Genomic DNA, 27,868 nt, shown 5'->3' with positions numbered 1-27,868 from the left:
AAATTTGGTGCTGTTTGGTTGAGATTTGAGGTGTGTTTTGGTGGATTCATAGCAGCTATTATGAAGGAGATAACGAACAAAGTTAGAGCTAAACTTTGAAGGTGAATCTATTGGAACTGGAAAATCGATTCAATTGCAATTGCGTGAACCTGGAACATGAAGAAGAACAGGGGTGCGTTTCTGGATAAAAACTTGAGGAATTTGCAGATGCCATTAACGTAACTTAAAGTTTCAAATTCGAAAATCGAATTTCTGCAAACGGGCTCCGTTTCGAATGAGTGTTATTTCAAATGATCGACAACGTTGTGAGGAGCTCATATCTCGAATTTAAGGATTTTAGGACATAATTGAGGTATTTGGGTGGATTAAAGCAGCAGATGTAGGTGGAAAGGGGAGAAGGAGGGGTGGGGTGGGGTTTAGAAAATAGGTAACTTTATCTATTTTTTTTGCTTCAAAAATAGTTTGCCACATGTCCTATTTTAACTAGTCATTATGCCACGTCATTTGCGAGTGCATTATATCCATTTTGTTGCTTTTATGTTTGCCCAACTAAAAACATGCAAACTGGAAATGGAGAAAAAAAAAAAGAGTAACAGGGCGGGCCAAGTTGAAAAGAGGAATATTGTTAAACGGGACAAGGCAGGTTAAATCTGTGGCAGGTCAAGGCATCACCCGACCCACCCTATTGTCATCCCTGCATTTAAGATAGTTTAATATTCCATAACCTTCATTTACATGACATCGTTTCAAAATATACAAGACGAGCCCCTAAACCAGAAGAGGGGGTTGGGTGCGGCAGAAGAGAGAAAAATGTAAACGCTTCTCTTCCTAGATATGGTGGTGTTTGGTTTATAATGGTCATGTACAACTGCACAAGTTTAGACTTTTTGACAATCAAAGTAGGAGTAACTACAAAATAAATGGCCATGTGAAACCATGCTCCTGCATATATCAAGCTCACTAGTCCTCCAATCAACTGCTAAAACAGAAGGCTTTTGTTAAATCAGGTGTCTTTCAGTGGTCATTAGGTTCTTCAACCAAGCAAAACTCCCCCGCAAGATGGCTCTAAAAAGAAAGCTGCTTCATCTTAATCACCAGATTCGCAGCCCTCTGACAGATATGCATTAGCAACCAGTTAAAACAGCATACTAGGTCGCACTCTTTCCATTTGGCATCATAGTATTCCTACTAGAATCCCGCTTTGGTCTGAAAACACCCCAGAGGTAGTACTTACCCTTAAATCCTGCCAATTGATTTTTTCAAGCAGCTTAACAATGAACCTCAGATAACAAAGGTAATGCAAACCTAGAAGACATGGTCATATTTAATCTGATACACCCTTAACTCAAAGTTTATATTGTCTCATTCGAGTTGGCACGCTTATAAAGGTAAATGTTGAATTTTATTTTATCATATTATACAAGTGGGTGCAAACTTCTTGGTAAATATTTTTTAGGAGAAATAATTTCCGTCAAATTTAAGAGATAGTTTTCAAAAAGCATTAACCCATTGGCAATATGACAAGGTATAAGCCTTCATCTTTGATAAGCACGAAAGATGCTTGTTTAATTTGTTTGCTTTGCTGAAAGGATATAATAAGAAACAACTCTCTAAAGAAACTGAATTGATCCCATATGAGCATAGTTCACTTTGCCCTGTGCTTTGGCTTGAGCAATGAACCATTCGAAGTCACCCTTTTCAAAGCCACAGGAAGGCGATGTCCCTCTGCCTAAACATTTTTTGGGAATTATACCTTCTGGAAATTCTAATTACCATATCTCCTATCAATTGACAAAAATTCTCCGAGTTTTCTTTAATTTTTTTTCCCCGTGAAGTTAACTTCGCCATCAGTTTGAACTTTTACTAACATAGAAGTGGACCTGAAGTGCTTTTTTAGCAATACAATATAGACTAAATAATAAGAAGCACAAAAAAAAGGGTCTCACTTTTAGCAAGCATATCATATTCGGGGGAAACCAAAATAGAAAGGATATGTAGACAGTGGAACAAAGGATAAAATAAAAACTCACTCCAGTATAGCATGGGCAGTTCTGTGGACGCGAAAACCAAAAGCTCAGAATTTGTTATGATTGCTCGTAGAGCAAGTTCTTCGGTGATCATGTGCTCCACCAACAGCTCGAACTCCTTTTCACATCTAAAGCAAGAAAAACAGGAGGATAACAAACCAAAATTTGATTTTAAAAAACCTGGTCAATGGTGAAAATATAAAAGTAATTACCTCGTGTCTAATGGAAAAAGAATACAATCTGATGTTATCATCACAGGGCTCTGACTTAGTGAAACGCTTAGGCCATATGTCAGATTTTAGAAGCATTTCCAGTTGAAGCAAAGCTGGAAACAAGCTTGCTTCTTCATAAACCTTTTGACATAGCTGGAAACAAGCTTGCTTCCTCATAAACCTTTTCACATGCTTTAACTGATAGGTGAGCTAAAAGTCCATCAAGCGTCTCATACTCTTTGTTCCATATGTTAAAACTACCCCTGTCAGATCAAGTCAGGTGAATTGCCTAAAACGTACTATACCACGGGTTCCAAACTATCGGATGATTGGTTCCATTCAAACATTTATGCCGCACATCAAGTCAAGTGATTTGCCTAAAACGAATACTAACTGAAAAAATGACACTAAAAGATTTGATTACTCAAAATGTAATTGCCAAAGATTTAATTCCTAACAATATACAACCAAATGACTGCAGGAATTTAGTGTTTAGGTGGCAATCGAGTAAATGGCATACCTCATATGGTCATCAACATCAGCATCTAAACTATCTGAATCCATGTTTGTGCTAGAATCTGCAACATCTTCAGCTTCCATGTCCTTCTCTAGAGCTGCAGCCCATTGATGAAGAGGATGCTGCGAGAGTAACGACGGCATTTTCAACCAGATGTTTCAATTCCCAATGAGATTTTCTACAGTAAGCTTCCTCCTTACACAGAACTACCAGATAATTTTTGCACACTCTACAATTTAACAGATGGCTGCATAGCCCCCACCATCCGCTGTCACCTGGGCACGGTAAGCATTCAACATCCTGTACAAAGTAATTATCAATACAAGGATGAGACAAAAGAACCACCAAATGAATCGAACTAATGGGTAAGGACACACAAATCCATGGATGCGAATAGCTAAAGGAATTCATCATTCAGGCAACTGAGTGCTTGCCATATTCAATGTCTTTGGTACATGGAATTATAACCCACTACAACCACCCCAACGGGATAAATAGGAAACAAAATTAGAATTTTGGTTGCAAGTCTTTAGGCAGGCTACTTATAGGCTATGTTGCTCGGACTCTCCAAAAATGCTGCCGCACCCGTATCGGATCCTCCAAAAATGCACTACTTCTGGAGGATCCGACACGCACCCATCAATAATTTTGAAGCGTCCGAGCAACATAGCTTATAGGGTAGATGTTTGGATGCAAGTCTTTAACTATCTAACAACAGAAATTAGGAAAATATTAGCAACAAGTGAACACCCCCATTTCCAGACCTTCTCCAACTGAAAACCCCCGCTGCACTTAAGGAGCCGTTTGAACATGATTTGAAATCAGTGATTTGAGATCATGATGATTTGAAGTTGGAGTTTTGTTTGGACATACAATATGAATTTTTTAAGTTGTATTTTCTCTCATGAACATAAAAAAAGCCCCAAGTTATGAAAATCATCAAAACTTTTCCAATTCTTGTACAATCTTACCAAATGAGCAAATCATAGTTCACAACAAAATTAATACGCTACTAGAAGGCCTTTCTAAAACATACAACATCAAGTGATCGAACTTTAGTTCAATAAAAAAGAAAATTGAACATGAGTTGTATAAGTAAACGCAGTTGGTAAGAGTAAATTTGTTATAAATATACTACCAACTTACAAATCTTTTAATATTTGATATAAATTGTTGGTAAACAAGGCAGGTAAATATATCTACCAACTTATGGATCTTTTCTTACAAAATATAAACTTATGGGTCAAGTTTTACATTTAAAATAATTTGAAATCATGATTTGGAATCCCAAATTATATCCTTTTGGAGAATTTGGGATTTGAAATCATAATATGAAGTTGAAATCTTATGCAAATTGCATAAACAAACGCTGATTTGAAATCATGATTTCATATCGCATGGCCAAACGCCTACTAAGACTACAACTACAAGAAAAAAGGATCATTTTCGACATATCTCTGTCCCCCCAACACCCAGCCAACAATGGAGCCACAGTGCCTAGCTACCCAATCCAATGTAACTATCTTGAATGAGGCATCTTCTGTAGTAAACAGAAACCTATAATCTCAACTTTCTTGTTTTCGCGGAAGAGCTCGGAATCTAGGTTGAGACAGCTCAAAGGAAAGAATAGTGTCATTTGTTCCTAACTAGCATATGCTTGGAGGGAACTATAGTAGCAGAAATGTTACATAGAGGAGTTTCAAACCTTAGTAGATTTTCGAACCTCAAAAAAGGGAAGATTCTTCTCTCTTACTTCTTTTTTTAATCTATACTAAAACGTGTGTTGCTTACTATATGTTCTTCTGAATGCTATCCAGGTTCTATTCTTCCAACTTGATATTCCACTGATCATAAATGCAATGCAATTACTACTAGGAGTGGCAAAACAATTGGGGAAAAGGAGTTGGTGAAAGAGAATGTGTTGGGTGATGAAGAGAAAATGGTTGAAGAACCCATGGTTATTGAAGAAGAAGCAAACCCAAAGAATATGCGGGCTGGTATTGAAAAGCCTATCGTTAACGAGGACCTTCCGGAAATCAATGATGCATCGGAAAGCAAGGAAGCGACGGAGGAGGTACCAAGGGCTTCACCGCCCGTTATGAGGCCTCCTCCTCCTTTTCCCCAACGATTGGCAAAGCAAGCGGAAGATGGAAAATTCCTCAAGTTCATAGATCAATTAAAGGGGCTCTCAATAAATATTCCATTGGTTGAGGCACTTGAACAAATGCCCGGTTATGCGAAGTTCATGAAAGATCTCGTGACCAAAAGAAGGAGTCATGGCATTGAAACATTGGGGGGCACTCATCATTGTAGTGCAATCGTCACCAAAGCACTGGTGCACAAAAAAGAAGATCTCGGAGCATTCACAATCCCATGCACCATTGGTAAATACAAGTTTGCTAAAGCTTTATGTGATCTTGGAGCAAGCATCAATTTGATGCCGCTTTCTATATTCAACAAGTTGGGATTGGGCACCCCCCGCCCTACCACGATGAGATTACTTATGGCGGATAGAACCGTAAAGAGGCCCATTGGTATTCTTTATGATGTGCTTGTACGAGTGGATCAATTTATTTTTCCGGCCGATTTTGTGATCTTGGATTGTGAAGTTGACTTTGAAGTTCCCATAATCTTGGGAAGATCATTCTTAGCCACGGGGCATGCCCTCGTAGATGTGGAAAGAGGTGATCTGAAATTTAGTATGAATGATGAAGAGATCACTTTCCATATTTGCAAGTCAATGAAACAACCGGCGAATATGAGTGTTGTGTCGGTTATTGACACAATTGATGAAGCAATGGAGACAACCATAGAACATGAGCATATAAGTGATATGTTGGCTGCGGTGATAATGAACTATGACTATGAAGGGGACGACGAGAAAGAATTTGAGGAGACGGTCAATGCATTGATTGGAATGGGGTCTTACCACCTCAATCCAAAGAGACTCGATCTTGACTTGGAAAATCGAGCAACTCCTCCTGCAAAACCTTCAATTATTGAGCCCCCTACTTTGGAACTGAAACCTCTTCCTTCATATTTGAGGTATGAGTTTCTTGGACCCAACAACACATTGTCCGTGATTATATCTGCCCGGTTGAGCAAAGAGAGAGGTTGATGGTGATCTTGAAAAGATACAAAAAAGCTATTGGGTGGAGTATTGCTGATATTCAAGGGATTCCACCCGATATTTGTACCCATAAAATTCAGCTTGATGAAGACTGTGAGCCAAGCGTTGAACATCAAAAGAGGTTAAATCCTCCTATGCAAGAGGTTGAAATAATCAAGTGGTTAGATGCTAGAGTTGTGTACCCCATTTCGGATAGCTCATGGGTGAGTCCGGTTCAATGCGTACCAAAAAAAGGTGGGATCACCGTGGTTGCGAATGATAAAAATGAGTTGATTCCCACTCGCAAGGTCACCGGATGGCGAGTTTGCATGGATTATCAGAAGCTGAATAAGTGGACCAAAAAGGACCACTTCCCAATGCCATTCATGGATCAAATGCTTGATAGGCTTGCGGGCAGAGATTATTATTGCTTCCTTGATGGGTATTCCGGATACAACCAAATCACCATTGCTCCCGAGGACCAAGAGAAAACTACCTTCACTTGTCCTTATGGGACCTTTGCTTTCAAGAGAATGCCTTTTGGGTTATGTAATGCACCCGCAACATTTCAACGTTGCATGATGTCTATTTTCTCCGATATGGTTGAGGAGTCCATTGAAATCTTCATGGATGACTTTTCCGTGGTTGGGGATTCCTTTGATGAATGCTTGCAGAATCTTGCCCAAGTATTGAAACGATGTGAAGAGACAAATTTGGTTCTAAACTGGGAGAAGTGCCTCTTCATGGTTAGAGAAGGCATCGTCTTGGGGCACAAGATTTCGGAAAAGGGGCTTGAAGTCGATCAAGTTAAAATTGAGGTTATTGTTAAGCTTCCCCCTCCAATTTCCGTCAAAGGTGTTCGTAGCTTCCTGGGGCATGCTGGGTTTTATAGAAGATTCGTCAAGGACTTCTCGAAAATAGCCAACCCTCTATGCAAATTGTTGGAGAAGGAGTCGAAGTTTGTATTTGATGATGCTTGTTTGAAGGCATTTGAGGTTTTGAAAGAGAGACTCACATCGGCTCCTATCATTATTGCCCCGGATTGGTCTTAACCCTTTGAGTTGATGTGTGATGCAAGTGGATTTTCCATGGGGGCTGTTCTTGGCCAAAAGCGTGATAAGATCTTCCACCCAATTTACTACGCAAGCAAGACTCTGAGCGGTGCCCAAACGAATTACACTGTCACAGAACAAGAGTTGCTGGCTATTGTGTTTGCCTTCGAGAAGTTCCGAGCTTATTTGTTGGGCACCCATGTGATTGTTCACGCCGATCATGCAGCCTTACGTTACCTCATGACAAAGAAAGATGCAAAACCGAGGTTGATACGTTGGGTCCTTCTCTTGCAAGAGTTTGACTTTGAAGTCAAAGATAGAAAAGGGTGTGAAAATCAAGTGGCGGACCACTTGTCTCGTCTTGAAGAGGGTGGGCGTCCATTGGATGGCCTAGAAATCAATGAGTCATTTCCGGATGAACAAGTAATGGCGGGGTCGCATGACATGATACCTTGGTATGCCGATTTTGCTAACTTCCATGCAAGTGACATTATGCCGGTGGATTTGAACTTCCACCAAAAGAAAAAGTTTTTGAGTGATGCCCGGAAATTCTATTGGGACGAGCCATATCTATTCAAGGTTTGCGCCGACAACATCATAAGGAGGTGCATACCCGAAGTAGAAATGATGCCCATCATCGAAGCTTGTCACTCATCACCTGTTGGTGGACATCATAGTAGCTCAAGAACGGCAACCAAGGTTTTTCAAAGTGGTTTTTATTGGTCGACAATCTATCAAGATGCTCATGACTTTGTAAAATCTTGTATTCAATGTCAAGGCATGGGGGCATATCAAGAAGGCATGAGCTACCAATGACACCGATTCTCGAAGTTGAATTGTTCGATGTATGGGGCATTGATTTATGGGTCCATTTGTAAGCTCCTATAACAACAAGTACATTCTTGTGGCAGTAGACTACGTGTCCATAATGTCACTTGCATGGAAGTTAGCAAAATCGGCATACCAAGGTATCATGTCATGCGACCCCGCCATTACTTGTTCATCCGGAAATGACTCATTGATTTCTAGGCCATCCAATGGACGCCCACCCTCTTCAAGACGAGACAAGTGGTCCGCCACTTGATTTTCACACCCTTTTCTATCTTTGACTTCAAAGTCAAACTCTTGCAAGAGAAGGACCCAACGTATCAACCTCGGTTTTGCATCTTTCTTTGTCATGAGGTAACGTAAGGCTGCATGATCGGCGTGAACAATCACATGGGTGCCCAACAAATAAGCCCGGAACTTCTCGAAGGCAAACACAATAGCCAGCAACTCTTGTTCTGTGACAGTGTAATTCGTTTGGGCACCGCTCAGAGTCTTGCTTGCGTAGTAAATTGGGTGGAAGATCTTATCACGCTTTTGGCCAAGAACAGCCCCCATGGAAAATCCACTTGCATCACACATCAACTCAAAGGGTTAAGACCAATCCGGGGCAATAATGATGGAGCCGATGTGAGTCTCTCTTTCAAAACCTCAAATGCCTTCAAACAAGCATCATCAAATACAAACTTCGACTCCTTCTCCAACAATTTGCATAGAGGGTTGGCTATTTTCGAGAAGTCCTTGACGAATCTTCTATAAAACCCAGCATGCCCCAGGAAGCTACGAATACCTTTGACGGAAATTGGAGGGGGAAGCTTAACAATAACCTCAATTTTAACTTGATCGACTTCAAGCCCCTTTTCCGAAATCTTGTGCCCCAAGACGATGCCTTCTCTAACCATGAAGAGGCACTTCTCCCAGTTTAGAACCAAATTTGTCTCTTCACATCGTTTCAATACTTGGGCAAGATTCTGCAAGCATTCATCAAAGGAATCCCCAACCACGGAAAAGTCATCCATGAAGATTTCAATGGACTCCTCAACCATATCGGAGAAAATAGACATCATGCAACGTTGAAATGTTGCGGGTGCATTACATAACCCAAAAGGCATTCGCTTGAAAGCAAAGGTCCCATAAGGACAAGTGAAGGTAGTTTTCTCTTGGTCCTCGGGAGCAATGGTGATTTGGTTGTATCCGGAATACCCATCAAGGAAGCAATAATAATCTCTGCCCGCAAGCCTATCAAGCATTTGATCCATGAATGGCATTGGGAAGTGGTCCTTTTTGGTCCACTTATTCAGCTTCCGATAATCCATGCAAACTCGCCATCCGGTGACCTTGCGAGTGGGAATCAACTCATTTTTATCATTCGCAACCACGGTGATCCCACCTTTTTTTGGTACGCATTGAACCGGACTCACCCATGAGCTATCCGAAATGGGGTACACAACTCTGGCATCTAACCACTTGATTATTTCAACCTCTTGCATAGGAGGATTTAACCTCTTTTGATGTTCAACGCTTGGCTCACAGTCTTCATCAAGCTGAATTTTATGGGTACAAATATCGGATGGAATCCCTTGAATATCAGCAATACTCCACCCAATAGCTTTTTTGTATCTTTTCAAGATCACCATCAACCTCTCTCTTTGCTCATCTGTCAACCGGGCAGATATAATCACGGGCAATGTGTTGTTGGGTCCAAGAAACTCATACCTCAAATGTGAAGGAAGAGGTTTCAGTTCCAAAGTAGGGGGCTCAATAATTGAAGGTTTTGCAGGACGAGTTGCTCGGTTTTCCAAGTCAAGATCGAGTCTTTTTGGATTGAGGTGGTAAGACCCCATTCCAATCAATGCATTGACCATCTCCTCAAATTCTTTCTCGTCGTCCCCTTCATTGTCATAGTTCATTATCACCGCAGCCAACATATCACTTATATGCTCATGTTCTATGGTTGTCTCCATTGCTTCATTAATTGTGTCAATAACCGACACAACACTCATATCCGCCGGTTGTTTCATTGACTTGCAAATATGGAAAGTGATCTCTTCATCATTCATTCTAAATTTCAGATCACCTCTTTCCACATCCACGAGGGCATGCCCCGTGGCTAAGAATGATCTTCCCAAGATTATGGGAACTTCAAAGTCAACTTCACAATCCAAGATCACAAAATCGGCCGGAAAAATAAATTGATCCACTCGTACAAGCACATCATAGAGAATACCAATGGGCCTCTTTACGGTTCTATCCACCATAAGTAATCTCATCGTAGTAGGGCGGGGGGTGCCCGATCCCAACTTGTTGAATATAGAAAGCGGCATCAAATTGATGCTTGCTCCAAGATCACATAAAGCTTTAGCAAACTTGTATTTACCAATGGTGCATGGGATTGTGAATGCTCCGAGATCTTCTTTTTTGTGCACCAGTGCTTTGGTGACGATTGCACTACAATGATGAGTGCCCCCCAATGTTTCAATGCCATGACTCCTTCTTTTGGTCACGAGATCTTTCATGAACTTCGCATAACCGGGCATTTGTTCAAGTGCCTCAACCAATGGAATATTTATTGAGAGCCCCTTTAATTGATCTATGAACTTGAGGAATTTTCCATCTTCCGCTTGCTTTGCCAATCGTTGGGGAAAAGGAGGAGGAGGCCTCATAACGGGCGGTGAAGCCCTTGGTACCTCCTCCGCCGCTTCCTTGCTTTCCGATGCATCATTGATTTCCGGAAGGTCCTCGTTAACGATAGGCTTTTCAATACCAGCCCGCATATTCTTTGGGTTTGCTTCTTCTTTAATAACCATGGGTTCTTCAACCATTTTCTCTTCATCACCCAACACATTCTCTTTCACCAACTCCTTTTCCCCAATTGTTTTGCCACTCCTAGTAGTAATTGCATTGCATTTATGATCAGTGGAATATCAAGTTGGAAGAATAGAACCTGGATAGCATTCAGAAGAACATATAGTAAGCAACACACGTTTTAGTATAGATTAAAAAAAGAAGTAAGAGAGAAGAATCTTCCCTTTTTTGAGGTTCGAAAATCTACTAAGGTTTGAAACTCCTCTATGTAACATTTCTGCTACTATAGTTCCCTCCAAGCATATGCTAGTTAGGAACAAATGACACTATTCTTTCCTTTGAGCTGTCTCAACCTAGATTCCGAGCTCTTCCGCGAAAACAAGAAAGTTGAGATTATAGGTTTCTGTTTACTACAGAAGATGCCTCATTCAAGATAGTTACATTGGATTGGGTAGCTAGGCACTGTGGCTCCATTGTTGGCTGGGTGTTGGGGGGACAGAGATATGTCGAAAATGATCCTTTTTTCTTGTAGTTGTAGTCTTAGTAGGCGTTTGGCCATGCGATATGAAATCATGATTTCAAATCAGCGTTTGTTTATGCAATTTGCATAAGATTTCAACTTCATATTATGATTTCAAATCCCAAATTCTCCAAAAGGATATAATTTGGGATTCCAAATCATGATTTCAAATTATTTTAAATGTAAAACTTGACCCATAAGTTTATATTTTGTAAGAAAAGATCCATAAGTTGGTAGATATATTTACCTGCCTTGTTTACCAACAATTTATATCAAATATTAAAAGATTTGTAAGTTGGTAGTATATTTATAACAAATTTACTCTTACCAACTGCGTTTACTTATACAACTCATGTTCAATTTTCTTTTTTATTGAACTAAAGTTCGATCACTTGATGTTGTATGTTTTAGAAAGGCCTTCTAGTAGCGTATTAATTTTGTTGTGAACTATGATTTGCTCATTTGGTAAGATTGTACAAGAATTGGAAAAGTTTTGATGATTTTCATAACTTGGGGCTTTTTTTATGTTCATGAGAGAAAATACAACTTAAAAAATTCATATTGTATGTCCAAACAAAACTCCAACTTCAAATCATCATGATCTCAAATCACTGATTTCAAATCATGTTCAAACGGCTCCTTAAGTGCAGCGGGGGTTTTCAGTTGGAGAAGGTCTGGAAATGGGGGTGTTCACTTGTTGCTAATATTTTCCTAATTTCTGTTGTTAGATAGTTAAAGACTTGCATCCAAACATCTACCCTATAAGCTATGTTGCTCGGACGCTTCAAAATTATTGATGGGTGCGTGTCGGATCCTCCAGAAGTAGTGCATTTTTGGAGGATCCGATACGGGTGCGGCAGCATTTTTGGAGAGTCCGAGCAACATAGCCTATAAGTAGCCTGCCTAAAGACTTGCAACCAAAATTCTAATTTTGTTTCCTATTTATCCCGTTGGGGTGGTTGTAGTGGGTTATAATTCCATGTACCAAAGACATTGAATATGGCAAGCACTCAGTTGCCTGAATGATGAATTCCTTTAGCTATTCGCATCCATGGATTTGTGTGTCCTTACCCATTAGTTCGATTCATTTGGTGGTTCTTTTGTCTCATCCTTGTATTGATAATTACTTTGTACAGGATGTTGAATGCTTACCGTGCCCAGGTGACAGCGGATGGTGGGGGCTATGCAGCCATCTGTTAAATTGTAGAGTGTGCAAAAATTATCTGGTAGTTCTGTGTAAGGAGGAAGCTTACTGTAGAAAATCTCATTGGGAATTGAAACATCTGGTTGAAAATGCCGTCGTTACTCTCGCAGCATCCTCTTCATCAATGGGCTGCAGCTCTAGAGAAGGACATGGAAGCTGAAGATGTTGCAGATTCTAGCACAAACATGGATTCAGATAGTTTAGATGCTGATGTTGATGACCATATGAGGTATGCCATTTACTCGATTGCCACCTAAACACTAAATTCCTGCAGTCATTTGGTTGTATATTGTTAGGAATTAAATCTTTGGCAATTACATTTTGAGTAATCAAATCTTTTAGTGTCATTTTTTCAGTTAGTATTCGTTTTAGGCAAATCACTTGACTTGATGTGCGGCATAAATGTTTGAATGGAACCAATCATCCGATAGTTTGGAACCCGTGGTATAGTACGTTTTAGGCAATTCACCTGACTTGATCTGACAGGGGTAGTTTTAACATATGGAACAAAGAGTATGAGACGCTTGATGGACTTTTAGCTCACCTATCAGTTAAAGCATGTGAAAAGGTTTATGAGGAAGCAAGCTTGTTTCCAGCTATGTCAAAAGGTTTATGAAGAAGCAAGCTTGTTTCCAGCTTTGCTTCAACTGGAAATGCTTCTAAAATCTGACATATGGCCTAAGCGTTTCACTAAGTCAGAGCCCTGTGATGATAACATCAGATTGTATTCTTTTTCCATTAGACACGAGGTAATTACTTTTATATTTTCACCATTGACCAGGTTTTTTAAAATCAAATTTTGGTTTGTTATCCTCCTGTTTTTCTTGCTTTAGATGTGAAAAGGAGTTCGAGCTGTTGGTGGAGCACATGATCACCGAAGAACTTGCTCTACGAGCAATCATAACAAATTCTGAGCTTTTGGTTTTCGCGTCCACAGAACTGCCCATGCTATACTGGAGTGAGTTTTTATTTTATCCTTTGTTCCACTGTCTACATATCCTTTCTATTTTGGTTTCCCCCGAATATGATATGCTTGCTAAAAGTGAGACCCTTTTTTTTGTGCTTCTTATTATTTAGTCTATATTGTATTGCTAAAAAAGCACTTCAGGTCCACTTCTATGTTAGTAAAAGTTCAAACTGATGGCGAAGTTAACTTCACGGGGAAAAAAAATTAAAGAAAACTCGGAGAATTTTTGTCAATTGATAGGAGATATGGTAATTAGAATTTCCAGAAGGTATAATTCCCAAAAAATGTTTAGGCAGAGGGACATCGCCTTCCTGTGGCTTTGAAAAGGGTGACTTCGAATGGTTCATTGCTCAAGCCAAAGCACAGGGCAAAGTGAACTATGCTCATATGGGATCAATTCAGTTTCTTTAGAGAGTTGTTTCTTATTATATCCTTTCAGCAAAGCAAACAAATTAAACAAGCATCTTTCGTGCTTATCAAAGATGAAGGCTTATACCTTGTCATATTGCCAATGGGTTAATGCTTTTTGAAAACTATCTCTTAAATTTGACGGAAATTATTTCTCCTAAAAAATATTTACCAAGAAGTTTGCACCCACTTGTATAATATGATAAAATAAAATTCAACATTTACCTTTATAAGCGTGCCAACTCGAATGAGACAATATAAACTTTGAGTTAAGGGTGTATCAGATTAAATATGACCATGTCTTCTAGGTTTGCATTACCTTTGTTATCTGAGGTTCATTGTTAAGCTGCTTGAAAAAATCAATTGGCAGGATTTAAGGGTAAGTACTACCTCTGGGGTGTTTTCAGACCAAAGCGGGATTCTAGTAGGAATACTATGATGCCAAATGGAAAGAGTGCGACCTAGTATGCTGTTTTAACTGGTTGCTAATGCATATCTGTCAGAGGGCTGCGAATCTGGTGATTAAGATGAAGCAGCTTTCTTTTTAGAGCCATCTTGCGGGGGAGTTTTGCTTGGTTGAAGAACCTAATGACCACTGAAAGACACCTGATTTAACAAAAGCCTTCTGTTTTAGCAGTTGATTGGAGGACTAGTGAGCTTGATATATGCAGGAGCATGGTTTCACATGGCCATTTATTTTGTAGTTACTCCTACTTTGATTGTCAAAAAGTCTAAACTTGTGCAGTTGTACATGACCATTATAAACCAAACACCACCATATCTAGGAAGAGAAGCGTTTACATTTTTCTCTCTTCTGCCGCACCCAACCCCCTCTTCTGGTTTAGGGGCTCGTCTTGTATATTTTGAAACGATGTCATGTAAATGAAGGTTATGGAATATTAAACTATCTTAAATGCAGGGATGACAATAGGGTGGGTCGGGTGATGCCTTGACCTGCCACAGATTTAACCTGCCTTGTCCCGTTTAACAATATTCCTCTTTTCAACTTGGCCCGCCCTGTTACTCTTTTTTTTTTTCTCCATTTCCAGTTTGCATGTTTTTAGTTGGGCAAACATAAAAGCAACAAAATGGATATAATGCACTCGCAAATGACGTGGCATAATGACTAGTTAAAATAGGACATGTGGCAAACTATTTTTGAAGCAAAAAAAATAGATAAAGTTACCTATTTTCTAAACCCCACCCCACCTACCCCACCCCTCCTTCTCCCCTTTCCACCTACATCTGCTGCTTTAATCCACCCAAATACCTCAATTATGTCCTAAAATCCTTAAATTCGAGATATGAGCTCCTCACAACGTTGTCGATCATTTGAAATAACACTCATTCGAAACGGAGCCCGTTTGCAGAAATTCGATTTTCGAATTTGAAACTTTAAGTTACGTTAATGGCATCTGCAAATTCCTCAAGTTTTTATCCAGAAACGCACCCCTGTTCTTCTTCATGTTCCAGGTTCACGCAATTGCAATTGAATCGATTTTCCAGTTCCAATAGATTCACCTTCAAAGTTTAGCTCTAACTTTGTTCGTTATCTCCTTCATAATAGCTGCTATGAATCCACCAAAACACACCTCAAATCTCAACCAAACAGCACCAAATTTCGGATTCGAATTCCTCTCGACGTTCCGGTTCTTTTGAGATATCACCCACTCAAAATGAAGCCTGTTTGCGGCAACCTGAAAATTCAATTCAAAGCTTTGAGCTTCAACAATGGCAGCTTCAGCTTTCTTCTTCAATGGAGATTGAATTTAGATCAACATCGTTCTTGGTTTGAGGATTTTAAGACATAATTGAGGTATTTTCTCACTGTTTAGTTTTGTCGGAGTTTGTTTTCTGGTGTTGCTCTGGCGTTTGTCGTTGAAGCGGCGCCTCCCCTCTCCCCCCTGTTATGCCAGAAAACTTGTCTGGTGGTGGTGTTGCGATGGCAAGGTGATGGTTTATAGTGGAGGAAGTGCTGGAATGAAAGAGAAGGAAGAAGAAGACATAAAAAATAAAAATAATTGTAAAATTAAACCCTTCACGCGCCTGTTTTAGGTGAAGATCACACAATTTGCCAACTCAGCAAAAAGTGTCTAAATGACACAATCTAGCCCGACGATAGGTGTCTAAATGGAATAACATTTAGTTGAGGTGTCTACGTGAAAAATTAGAATGACCACAAGGGGCCGGAGTCCGCGACTTTTTTAGTATGGAAAAAAAAAATCAAACTAACACAAAAAAAAAATTACATAAGTAGGTTTCACGCACGAATTCTGTGCGTGAAAGGACCAAACTTTTAACTATACAGTTTGGTCCTTTCACGCACATAATTCGTGCGTGAAAGAGTAACAAACCGCCCCCTTTGTTCTTTGGCCAACTTTTTAAAAAATTGACCTTTTTTCCGTACTTTGACTTAAGATTAGTCATGTTTCAAAACGCCGAAATATCAATATTTTATATAGAACTTAATATCTTTTTTTGCGTATAATAATGTCGGCTCATTACATTAAGAACACCTAAACGTTTGGATCGTCGTTTTAGGAGTTCTAAAGTGCCCCGAAGTAAGTTTTATTTGTTTAAAAACTTGTTAATGTTATTTTGGTTCAACTTATATAGCAACAAAGATTCTAATTAATCATCATTGGGCGAAGCAGGGGAAGAAGAAATCAGAGGACCTAGAGCCAGTTTGCCAATAGGTATTGGCTTTGTCAAGCTAGATGCTGATGTTGATGACCAATGTTGATGACCATATGAGGTATGCCATTTACTCGATTGCCACCTAAACACTAAATTCCTGCAATCATTTGGTTGTATATTGTTAGGAATTAAATCTTTGGCAATTACATTTTGAGTAATCAAATCTTTTAGTGTCATTTTTTCAGTTAGTATTCGTTTTAGGCAAATCACCTGACTTGATGTGTGGCATAAATGTTTGAATGGAACCAATCATTATTTATGGTACGACGCTTACAAGGAATGACGCCCATCATAACCAGTCAAAAAGGGAAAGGGGGTAAGGGTAGAAAAGAAAAGGCGCAGAATTTTGGTTGCCGCCATTTAATTGCTCCATCTAGCAGGAATATATATTCCTTTTTTATCTTTCTGATATTTTAGATAGAAAAACAAACAGGTAAAGCTCAACTCTTTTTTCTGATTCAAATGTCCATTAGCTGGACAGAAAAAGCAAAGAGACAACTGAAAATGAGGGATAGATTTAGGCAGAGGACAGGCGGATTCAAGATAATAATTTGTTATGATTAATTACCTTTAATATTGACTAGTCTACGTACCCGATCGTAGTAAAGAAAAGAGTTTTATCGAGACGATGGTGTTAGGAACAGCATTGTAGCACAAGATCTATTAAAACAAACAAAAAGACTCCATCTTTTGAGATTTAGCAGAGCCTTCATAGAAATTCATACTCTATATAATATCGCACTAAAATTCAAATATATATATCCCTTAGAGAAATGCAAATATTGTTATACTATTTTCAAGATTTAGCAAAAGTTACTGTGTCTATTGCTTGATACAACTACAAAGAATGATCTTTATACTGCAGTATATTGACACATACACAGTGTAACCAAGACCGACTTTAAACATAGTTTAAGCTGTTGTAATTTACATAATCTAGCAGGACAAAAAGTGCTAAATTCCAACATACCATGAATAACTGTTGAAGTATTCTTTCCATTGAGAAAATGTATTGGCATATCGCTGTGATACCTGATAAAGAAGAGGGGGCATACCAGATATAACTATCTCAAGCAAAAAATTTAAAAAAAAATAATTGGAAGATGACACATTTGATTATTTGAATACGGTAACCAATACGAACGTACAAATAACCAACATGTTTGTCATGAGAAATAGAAAGAGCAGTCGACTGAGCTTCTAATAAAAATATAATGCAAACAATCGCTATACACGTCTTATGTCTTATCTACTATGATAGACTATTAAGAAGAAAAAGAAGGATCTTATAAGAAAAAAGCTCGGAAAATAAGCAGGGTCACTAATTGGAGAAAAGTAGAAAAGTGTAACTTTGTCTGCATCAACTTCAAGCATGATCTCATTCAGTCCACAAGTGAGCTTGTTTGGACTCGTCACTTGAGATATGAGCTTCCAACTGTTACTGGACTTGGTTTATCCATTTGTGGTTAAATACAATAAATTCATTATTACAAATTTTACAATATATAAGAAAGAAAGACTAGAGATGTTTAATATGCAAGGTAAAATCAACGCCACCCACAATTTTTATTTTTATTTGTTGTATAACAAAGTGCCAACAACAACTTAAACAGAGAGCTGCAATCATCTGGCTATCATTGTCATAGGAGTTCTACAAAACTTGTTCTAACAAAAATACTACCAAATCTTGACTGCATATAGTATCAAATTTCTCTAATGGGCATCTATATAAATCAAGCTGTCAAAGACTCCTGTTTCTATGAAAAATTTGGCAAAAGATCGTGTAGGATGCCATCTTACCGAAACTAAATTTGATTGTAACGTAATCAAATAAATACAAGCTTTTGGTGGTAATTTCTCGACAGTGGACAACATGGAATTTTACCACTAATTTGATAACAGTAATGTCAAGATGAGAAAACACACATGTTTAATTTCAAGCATGAAAACAAAACAAGTACATTGTTTTGTGTATTCTTTTCTTTTCGCATCCTCGTTCCTCCCTGTCCTCTTGCAATTACTACAGTTCTACTGCAGAGCACTAAATAAGATGTAGCACATACAAAATGATACGCCGGAAAGATGCTAAGCAGCTACTCGGCTAACACAAAAGATAATATTATGACCGTTTCATCAAACAGTTCAGGCCACATTAATTGCAACATATACGCTAGCATACCAGAATATCAAATCTAAGGCATGGCACACCATTTGATAATGTCTTCCTCCACAAACAACGTCAACTAATTCCATTAAGCTAAAATCGAATCAAGTATAACTAATAAAGACTGAAAATGCAATAAGCCAGAGTAAATTATACCAGTAGACAGAAAAGAAAAGGAAGGAGAAGTTACATGAAAGAACTCGATAAAAAGGAGAAGACATTGAAATCTATCTCCGCATCCAGTCTTCTAAATTTAATAGCAACATGATCATATGCCCTGAAATTAATAGGAAAATGTAATACTGTTATTTGACAGAGAGAGCGAGAGATATTTACCTCATGCAGTTAAAAATACAAATTAAGAGGAATGGATAAGACAATTAGAAAACTATACTAAATTACATCTATTCAGAATTTAGGAAATAATGGAACTCAACTCATCATAGGACTTGAATTGTACTAAAGGTATATATAAGATCATAACTGGCTATCCTTTTACTCGTTCTACTCAGCAGCAAAGGAAAGACCCCAGTGGATAGTAGAAACACGGTGGCAACTACTACACAAACAATTAGGACTATTTGCTTTGACATCCATCATGCCCTACATCAACAATTCAAATTCAGCATTAACTTGCATAGTTGAATGCATTAGGATACCTCCAGAGAAATCAACACATGTGCAATACATTACCAAAAGATCTCATCCAAAATTAATGTTGGGGCTTCTTCCATTAGTTTGACGAAAGTGAGCCAGCACTTTCCTGACTCTTGGAAGCATTGATTCAGTTTTCCTCAGCTTAACAATGAAGTCATCATTCTAATTTTTCAGTAAATTGTTCACTTCCTGTGACGAAGATATAGAAGTGATGGTAGATTAGTGATGCAGCAAAAAATACAAACTAACATATTTATAATGTTGATTTTCAGAGTCTGGCAAGTCTAAGCATAATAATAAATAAATAAAAAAAGGTAACTGCTGTAGCTTTCCTACTTTCTTCCAATATTGGCCCCAAAGTTAGTCTTTTTCATTCGTTCTTTTTGTCCCTACATTGCTAAAACGCGCATGATCATAGCCTTCTAAAAATCGAAAGAGAAAAGAATCATCCAAGAATAATATGACGTAACTATCATTTAGAATTATCCAGGTGAGAAAATCTCCACTCGACTACTATGATTTAAGAAATTAGCAGGCCCCTCAAGACACAACTACAATATCAAAAGTATAATGAGTTCAACGCTAAAACTCTCAAATACTGGACCGATCAAGCTTAAATGCTACATCCGCCTCTATTCACAATATATTTCGTATCACACATATCAACTTGTTTTCACCATATGTACAAAACTATTGTGGCATTAGTTGAAGCAGGCATGTTCTAAAGAAGAGAAAGAATCGATTTTTACCAGAGTCTCTTTGTCATTTTCTATAGTGATGACAGAGAAAGAACCCCGGGCTTGATTTTTCTCTCCTTCTTCTCAAGTTTCAAACTTTACTACAACAGATTAACCCAGAGATTGTTGTTAAACTCCCTCTGATTTGCTCCCCATAAAACTCATTCTCTCCATTGTTAAAGCCACCAGTACTCATCCTCCCCAAATGGGCAGCGCCAGGTTTCATTCGATTTGTTGTGGATTGGATGATGGAAAAACCAGCAAGCTACAGCTTCAAAGCTTACCTTATTTAGGAAAGGAGAAAGGGCGTTTTTATAGATATTGAGGTTGAGTAAGGGGGGCGGAGCTTGAAGAACGAGGAGAGCCATGCTAGCCTAGCAACGTTTTTCAGTAGCAAGCTATAGTCTAACGACCCCCTAACCTGGGTTGGGGCAAAAACTCCAAAATCCAAAACGTTGGTTAGGGTTCCAAACCTTTCTCTAATAATAAGACAAGCTTTTAAGCTAGTAGATTTCAAAATCCTACAGCAAGTATTCAATCAGTTTATACACTTCTGCAGACAATCAAAAAATCAACAAACCTACAGAATTGTGACTTATTAATGGATCCAAATCAAGTAGGTGTATTCTAATCCCAATAAAGTGAGAAACTATAGCATATCTCTAAGCAGCTAAGAGAAGTATAAAATACATAAAGAAAATATCACTAATTAAAAAGAAGTGGTCAGTGACCCATATTCAACTAGCATGTTTGAAAATTCAACATGGAATTCCCATCACTGAACTATGTAACTTTTGTTCCACTTGTTCTGTTATAAGATTATGAACTAACACATTATGTGCTCTAAAATATTAAATGCATTCTGAATAACAACCTCTTTGCATTATAGTTTTGCTGAATGTATGCACAATATGACTCAAAGATGAAGAGATATCTAAAATGAGATGTCTATCTTGTTACCTATAAAAGGAGGTATTTAATAATCAAAGTAAAGTTTACCGAATTTGGACTAATATGTCTTGGCGTTTCGGGGGCATATGCAAAGGATGTTTACATATGCAAAGGAAAACTTAGTGAGTCATATCTGAGAAGAATTGTGCTCCTCTTATGCTTCGTCTAGCCTATGCTCTCTTCCCACATCTGACCTTGCATTGCGTACTAACAGCAGAAAACGGAGCCTAAACATCCCCGTCCACTACTCTTATAAAATTCACAGAGTGCACAAAAAATTCCCAATAAGAAAAAAAATCTAATCTTTCACAAAATGCACAACAAATTTCCCCATAAAGAAAACATTATTCTTGCAATTAAAAGAAAACAAAAAGCCTATTTGATCAACAAAAAGTAGCAGTACAATTACACTCGATCAGGCAAGAAAAATGGGAAAATACATAAAGACAAGTTAACCATACCCGGAAGCATATTCCAAAGATAGAATAGTATATGCAATTATCCCCAAAAATTCATCACCTAATTTCAAAGTTATTTTCCCTACACACAAAAAGAGAAAATATCAAATTTCTAAGTAATACACTTTTTAGTTGTTGATTGAAATAAAATCAGAAGTTACCAACTTCAAAATCAAGTAATTGAATCACAATCAGCAACGGGTGCTACGATTTCGGCAGTGCCTTGGTGTAGGTCTTCCAGTTGGCGCAACCACTGAAAACACAACTATACAAAGAAGGTGGAGAAAGAGATAAGAAACTTCCATTTTATTAGATTATGAGGTCAGCGGTTTCGACCGAGAGAGAGCATGGTTTCAGATCGTGGGATGAAACGGTATTTTTAGTTTTAGGTAGGTTTCTTTCAAATAGTAACTTCCTATTAAAAATAGACCGAATCCCCTTTGTATGCAGTAAAAACCTCTTTCTCATGGTACCTTTCCAATTTAAAATAGAATATTTAAAAGTTATAATTAAATATAAACAAATTAAATTCAGATACAATAACTAATATTTAACTAATTAACTAATTTTTGTCAATAAAACTATCTTCTTTTTAATAATAGATAGATGTGCATCGCGGGTTCTAATATTTGTTTTAGATAAGAAAAACAAAACAGGTAAAGCTCAACTCTTTTTTTTTTTTGGGAATGGTCCATCAGATTCTGATTTACAGATCAAAGGAGGGGTTCGGAATGGCCAAAAACAACTGAAATAGATAAGAAGAATCAACAGATAAAGTAACAACTTATACCAACACATGTGCACCCTCATTCTGCAGTCACCACTTCCCTCTCCTATTTGAATGTTGCCCGTGTCCGCAACAGCGATAAACTTAGCTGTCCAAAATCAATGCAAACAGAAACCAGGTTACTGTTTACAGGGCAGATTAAGATTTGGAAATATTAAAAAAGGAAACAAACAAAATGTACCTTCTCCATAAAAGTTAGTTCCAACTCTGCCCTAGCAGCTGCCTTCACTTTGGCCATTGAAGAAATTCATTTGCTCAACTGACTCAGGCCAATGCATGTGAGTCACATGATGTGACTTCCCAACCAGCATCTCTTGGTTAGTTGGTGTTTAAATATGCAAACAGATACTCCAAAGGTACCTCAGTTCTGTAATTTTCCATCAATTTCACGCATAAGCAACGTGGAATTGTCAAGCACACGCCTACTTTCATAGATAATAGACCGGAACAATTCATGCTTAGGTCCTGGCTTATAGGACGCAAGTTCAACAAGGGGATTTTTAATGTGCGATCTCTTGCACAACTCCTTTGCTGGCTGGACATGGTTCCACCAGAAGTCAGAAAGTGCAATCTTCAAGAGTTGCCAATATTCTCCATCGCGATGCATCCTAAACAAACTGCTTCCTTTGGTAGTCCAAACATAATAGTCCATCCAGTCTCGATCCAATATTTCCATTAAACCCTGAGCTTGTGGAACATAATAAATGGGAATTCTTTTCCAAGGAGTCGCCTTAGTCATATCACCGTTGAAGTACGGGCACTTGATCTCCAAAACCCCTCTGGATGGTAAATGATAAACAAACTTGTCAACCACACCATCTGCGGAAGCTCCAAGCCAGTCAACCCCCTTGTTCATTTCCCGATAGACGTTAAAATTAGTAAAAGAGATAGGATTTCCAGTAATTAGCTTATATCTTACAAGAGCCTCCTGTTCCTTGATGTTAGTCCAAGCTGTGGAATCATTACCCCAGAAGGGTTCAACCGCCCCAATTTTCTCCAACCAGAGTTGGACTCTACGCTTAGGCCAAAAACCAACAGCTTGACCAAAAGTGCTAGCTGTAAGTTTATGCTTTCTCAATTCATTCCAATTCTTGTACCAATGCTGAAGACTAGCGGATTTATATATTTCATGAGAGTCGCACGAAGAAAATCTCGAAGAAAGTTCAGCACTACTGCTGTTGTACCTAGGAAATTGTGAAAGAGAAACAACTATCTTCTTAATTTTGCTACAACACTTGTCATTTGATGTAGCAAAATGCATGACCTCCACTGCAAAACAAGAAAGTTTCCAACTTTTCAGTATATCACCATATCTAAGGGGGAAAATGAGTTCTTGTTTTTAGTTAGTGGTCAAAAATACACCTAAACTACCCCATTTTCGCGAGTTTCATACCTTCCTAAACTATCTCTCCCTTTGTATAAAAACACACCCCGATGCTGAGTTGGCCTCCACATGCCTGTGATCCATTGATTACAAATATTTGGTCAACTCAGCATCGAGGCGTGTTTTAATATAGTTTAGGTATATGTAAACAGAACAACGGAAAGTTGAGGTATGAAACTCACGAAAAAAGTGATAGTTTAGGTGTGCTTTTGACCATTAACTCTTTTTTTTTTCGTTTTGCAAGAATCAGAATGCGTGATAGAGAAACTTGTGAATTATTTCTAATGGTCCTCCAAAAAAGTTCTCTATGCTGGTAAGGAGCTTAAACAGTTTAAAGTAATTGTCATATTTTCAATTCAAACAACACCCACAAGGATAATTTCAAGAAACAATCCAAGTAATACCCTCCTTAGGCCGTACCAAGAAAGTAATAACAAGTGCAAAGAATGAACAGAAAATTAGAAGATACAAAAATGCAAACAAACTCATGGACTCACCTTGCTAGTCTCCACACAGCAACAAAGATGTTAACAATATATATATGCGCAAGCGGAAGTAGAGGAAAGTAGTATTTAGAAAGTGGGAAGTAACAAGGGTTTAAGAATAGCTCTCTCGGATTAGACAAGGGTTTAAGGTTTAGCTGTTACAAGTTTAGTCAAAATTATCCTCTGTTTTAATCCTTCAAATATATCTTTCAGCATCTCCAATCCCTTAAGTTTGTTAAAGTGAAACATCTTTGACTCAATTAACAAAATGAACTTAAAAACGTCTCAATTTAAGTATCTTAGGACCCATTTGGCTATCAGAATTTTTCACTTTTTTCCGGAAAATTATTTCACTTTATTTGAAAATTAATGTTTGGCCATGAAAATTCCAAATACAACTTGAAGTTGTATTTACCCTACAAGTATGGTTTATAGTTTAAATTTGCCCTCCATTAAAGTTTAGGATCAAATTTGCCCTCCCCGTTAAGATACTTGTTATATTTGCCCTTTTTTGGATGGAAGTGTGACTTGGACTAAAAAACTAGCCACGTAAGCTCCACGTAGACTCCCAAACCTAGTTATTTTAACCCATGACCCGCGGTCCGTTTACCCATCATATAAAATAATACAAACTTAATCCTTTTATTTTAGAAAAGAGAAAAGAGAGGGAACGAAAAGCTCTACTGCTGTCATTTAATAGCTGGATTTTGGAGGCAAGACACAAGCCAATTATCAGGATGCTTGAAGATATCAGGCTATAGGTAACACTTGTCCATTTTAGCTTGTCTATTGAGTTTTGACACATAAAACTAACACTTTAATATCGTGTAGGTAATGGACAAGTAGGTAGCCAATGAAAGTGAGGTACACAAATGGGCTACTTGTTATACCCTATTTTAACCGAGGAAAGTGAGCCAATGAAAGTGAGGTACACAAATGGACTCAATTTAACAAATGGTGAAGGATAGACAAATACAACTTATACAGATTTTAAGGAGTTGAAAGAGGGGATCATGCAAAGTTCAAGTTAAGACACCCTTTCATTCTCTCTCAAACAGCACTGGATTTATACTTATTCCTTTTATCCTTTCCAAAACCAATTTTATCTTTTGCGCACAGAAACTGAAAATAGTTCAGTTCGATCCTCATGCTTTACACACACATATAGCATAGATCTTATTGATCAAATGCTCAACAACAAACATATTCCTCCAACAATGAAATAGAGTCGAACACAGAGGTATACTTCACAGATTTGAGTCACATATGAACATACTAAGACTGCCAAATATCCATATACATCTTACAGGCTGTTTTAGACTGCTGAAACCTAAAACAACACCTGATCACCCTGAATCAACTAGATCAAATTCTGGTTCTAAAAGCTAATATAATGCTGAAAATTCATGGGTTGAACTTTTAGACTCAAAACTATTTTTGGTAATATGAAATCTTAAGACTAGCTGAAGTAAGGACAAGAACTTAACCAAAATAGAACTTTGAGAAGACATATATTGATATTCTGTCAAGTAACAAGTACTACAACAAACTCTCATTCAAAACTAAAAAAAAGGCCAATTACTTCTTTAGTTCCTAGGCAAAAGAGGAAGGAAAATCCGTGAACCATGATTAAAGAGACATCACTATTGCAGATTTGAAATTAGTATGAACTCGACTAGACAGGCATTCAGGAGGCACAAACTAAACCAAACACAGCAATAGTATCCAGTACTGCCTGAACTAAACTAAGACACAATAAAGACTAAACTAATGACTAAACAGCAAACCATGACTAGATTTGACTATATTATACACTCTACTTGAATAACTTATACAATAACCAAGTTTTAGATTCAAACAAAATATTCATGTTCATACTAATATTATTCAAACAACATAATGAGGACCAGATTATCCATTAGACAACAGCAGCATACTAAACCTAAATCAAACAAGAATTAAACCAACATGCCTAAATGTGCCTAAACTAGTAGCTGAACACATAATCTGGCCGAATAGGAAGAGCAATTAACACAAACATGCATACACTAGTAATTCGGCACACATAACTATCAAGTAGGTAAAGTACTAAAATAAACTAGAAGGAAGGAAGGATCACCTTGTTCGGGTGCAGTGAACGGGGCTGTAAATCTCCGATCTACACTCGATTTCAAAGCAACAGCAGAATCGAAAGAGTAAACCCCTCAATATTTCAAATGAATATATCCGAGATATAGTGATGAAAAATATAGATATTTCAAGGCGGCTGAAAAAGAACTCCCTCAAATGGGTAACGAAGTGAATATTTATAGTAGAATCCCTAGGGTTTGCTATGGTTCGAATTGGGCGGGATTTTCTGGTATAGGATTCAAATCGAGTCAAATGGACCATTCAAATCTGAACGTTGAAAGTGTTTTTGAGCAGATGGCCACGTGATTCGATTCGGTGTTACCAAAAATAGTTCGACTATTCTCTGATTTTGAGGATCAACGCGTCTTGAAGTAAAAAGGGGAAAAAAAATTCTCTGTCAACGACAGAAAGCTCAGGCGTAGCGACAATTTCGGTGTGGAAATGGCATAGGCAAAACTGTCATGGCTAAAGGGAAGTAGGGTTTTGCTAAATGGGGCGGAGAGAGATGAAGATGAGGAGAAAGGAGAGAGAGAGAGAGAGAGAGAGCAGGGTGCGGCGTTCTCTTTTCTTTAGGTTTAGGAGATGAAAATGACGACGTGGGCCGGGTCGGGTAGAAGAAGTGGGCTGGATCGGGTGAGTTGTTTAAAGGATGTGGGCTGATTTGTTTTAATGGATAATGGGCTTGATCGTTTGGACCGCGGATTGGAGCATATTGGTCCGAAATTAATCACAAGTATGGGCTCACTTTAAAATAAAACGTGGGCTGGTGGGATCCGAATTTTGGTCCTTTTCCATTGGAATAAACATGCAATCAGTAATTAATAGTAATAAGCTACAATATAATGTTATAAATTTACTAATAATAGAGAAACTATAAATATATAGGTAAGGTAACAATAAAGTAGAAATATTGTCTAGGTTAGTTTTACGATTAATAGCAATGTACGATGTATTAATAAATAATGGTATTTAATAATAATAATAATAATAATGTAGTGATAGTAAAAATAAGATATTTAAAGTATTAGAAACTCAAGAAAAATAATGAATCGGAATAAAAGAGAGGCAAAATTGGGTGTCAACACTACTAACTACAGTCCTACAGCAGTAGAGCTTTACAAGGACTATGAGGTTATTGCTGAAAATTGTGAGGTCCATTTCAATGGTGATGTTGGGTATGAAGTGTCTGAGGGAATTCGTTGGGCTGGGCGTTCGGTATTCGGTTCGGTATTTTCAAAGTTCGGGTTCGGTAATTCGGTAATCGGTAATTCAAAGTATATACCAAATACCGAACTTTCAAACTTCGGTTCGGTAATTCGGTAATCGGTAAATCAAACTTCGGTTCGGTACGGTATTCGGTAATGCCATATTGAAGTCGAAGTCCACTGTATTAGAATGCAAGTATACTGTGCAAGGGGTCAATGTAATTAGTAACAACAGCAACATATTCTTAAAATAATTTGGGCAGAAATTGTATACCAACTGGACAAAAGTTCCAGAATTGAAGACATTCTAGTTAGATCTTCACAGTGATTAGTTAGCAAGTGTATGTATATCTGCAAATATAAGCACGCATGGTAAAAAGGAAAACTGTTTCGCAAGAGTATATGATAATTTATTTTCATCTTAAATGCAATACCAATTTTAACTATATAGGAACTGGTCCTTTTTGTTGTCTCGGTAATATTAATATTGAAGCATACAAATAAATTAGCCAGCCTCTACAATGACTAACTCACCAAGATTTCACTAACATAAAAAAATTATGATCA

At 37.9% G+C, this 27,868-nt stretch overlaps 2 protein-coding genes across 19 annotated transcripts; one reads left to right on the top strand and one right to left on the bottom strand.

Moving 5' to 3' along the window:
- Positions 1-607: 607 nt before the first annotated feature.
- Positions 608-26,650, bottom strand: LOC132632470 (uncharacterized). Of its 18 annotated transcripts, none has more exons than XM_060348413.1 (12): positions 22,279-22,459; positions 22,101-22,185; positions 21,476-21,575; positions 21,314-21,392; positions 19,201-19,353; positions 18,945-19,110; positions 18,698-18,784; positions 17,314-17,375; positions 2,967-3,056; positions 2,760-2,878; positions 2,031-2,155; positions 608-1,243 (listed from the first exon to the last, which is right to left on the bottom strand). In XM_060348413.1, the coding sequence occupies exons 7-12, from the start codon at positions 18,726-18,728 to the stop codon at positions 1,149-1,151; spliced, it is 522 nt and encodes a 173-aa protein (XP_060204396.1). In that variant the 5' UTR covers positions 18,729-18,784; positions 18,945-19,110; positions 19,201-19,353; positions 21,314-21,392; positions 21,476-21,575; positions 22,101-22,185; positions 22,279-22,459; the 3' UTR covers positions 608-1,148. The 18 variants fall into 18 exon arrangements, 8 of the variants coding, with proteins under 8 accessions (XP_060204396.1, XP_060204402.1, XP_060204403.1 ...); XM_060348419.1 differs by having other exon boundaries at positions 608-1,206; XM_060348420.1 differs by having other exon boundaries at positions 608-1,110.
- LOC132633772 (uncharacterized) lies at positions 4,563-14,652 on the top strand. The gene is made up of 6 exons (XM_060350244.1): positions 4,563-4,573; positions 4,632-4,968; positions 12,204-12,293; positions 12,382-12,500; positions 13,105-13,229; positions 14,017-14,652. The coding sequence occupies exons 1-6, from the start codon at positions 4,563-4,565 to the stop codon at positions 14,109-14,111; spliced, it is 777 nt and encodes a 258-aa protein (XP_060206227.1). The 3' UTR covers positions 14,112-14,652.
- Positions 26,651-27,868: the final 1,218 nt, after the last annotated feature.

The sequence above is a fragment of the Lycium barbarum genome, chromosome 3, assembly GCF_019175385.1.
Source record: "Lycium barbarum isolate Lr01 chromosome 3, ASM1917538v2, whole genome shotgun sequence".
In the NCBI taxonomy this organism is placed as follows: domain Eukaryota; kingdom Viridiplantae; phylum Streptophyta; class Magnoliopsida; order Solanales; family Solanaceae; genus Lycium; species Lycium barbarum.
Note: the sequence above shows the minus strand (reverse complement) of the source record. Positions and strands in the feature narration are given on the sequence as shown.

Bases quoted from the DNA above. Each gene is read 5' to 3' on its own strand.
- LOC132632470 (XM_060348417.1), bottom strand. From the start codon at position 18,728: ATGTCTTCTCCTTTTTATCGAGTTCTTTCAT. The intron at 2,879-2,966 runs GTAGTTCTGTGT...TTACTCTCGCAG, and splicing joins GAGTGTGCAAAAATTATCTG to CATCCTCTTCATCAATGGGC. The intron at 2,156-2,759 runs GTATGCCATTTA...TTCTTGCTTTAG, and splicing joins GATGTTGATGACCATATGAG to ATGTGAAAAGGAGTTCGAGC.
- LOC132633772 (XM_060350244.1), top strand. The intron at 4,969-12,203 runs GCACTTGAACAA...TACTTTGTACAG, and splicing joins TAAATATTCCATTGGTTGAG to GATGTTGAATGCTTACCGTG. The intron at 12,294-12,381 runs GTAGTTCTGTGT...TTACTCTCGCAG, and splicing joins GAGTGTGCAAAAATTATCTG to CATCCTCTTCATCAATGGGC.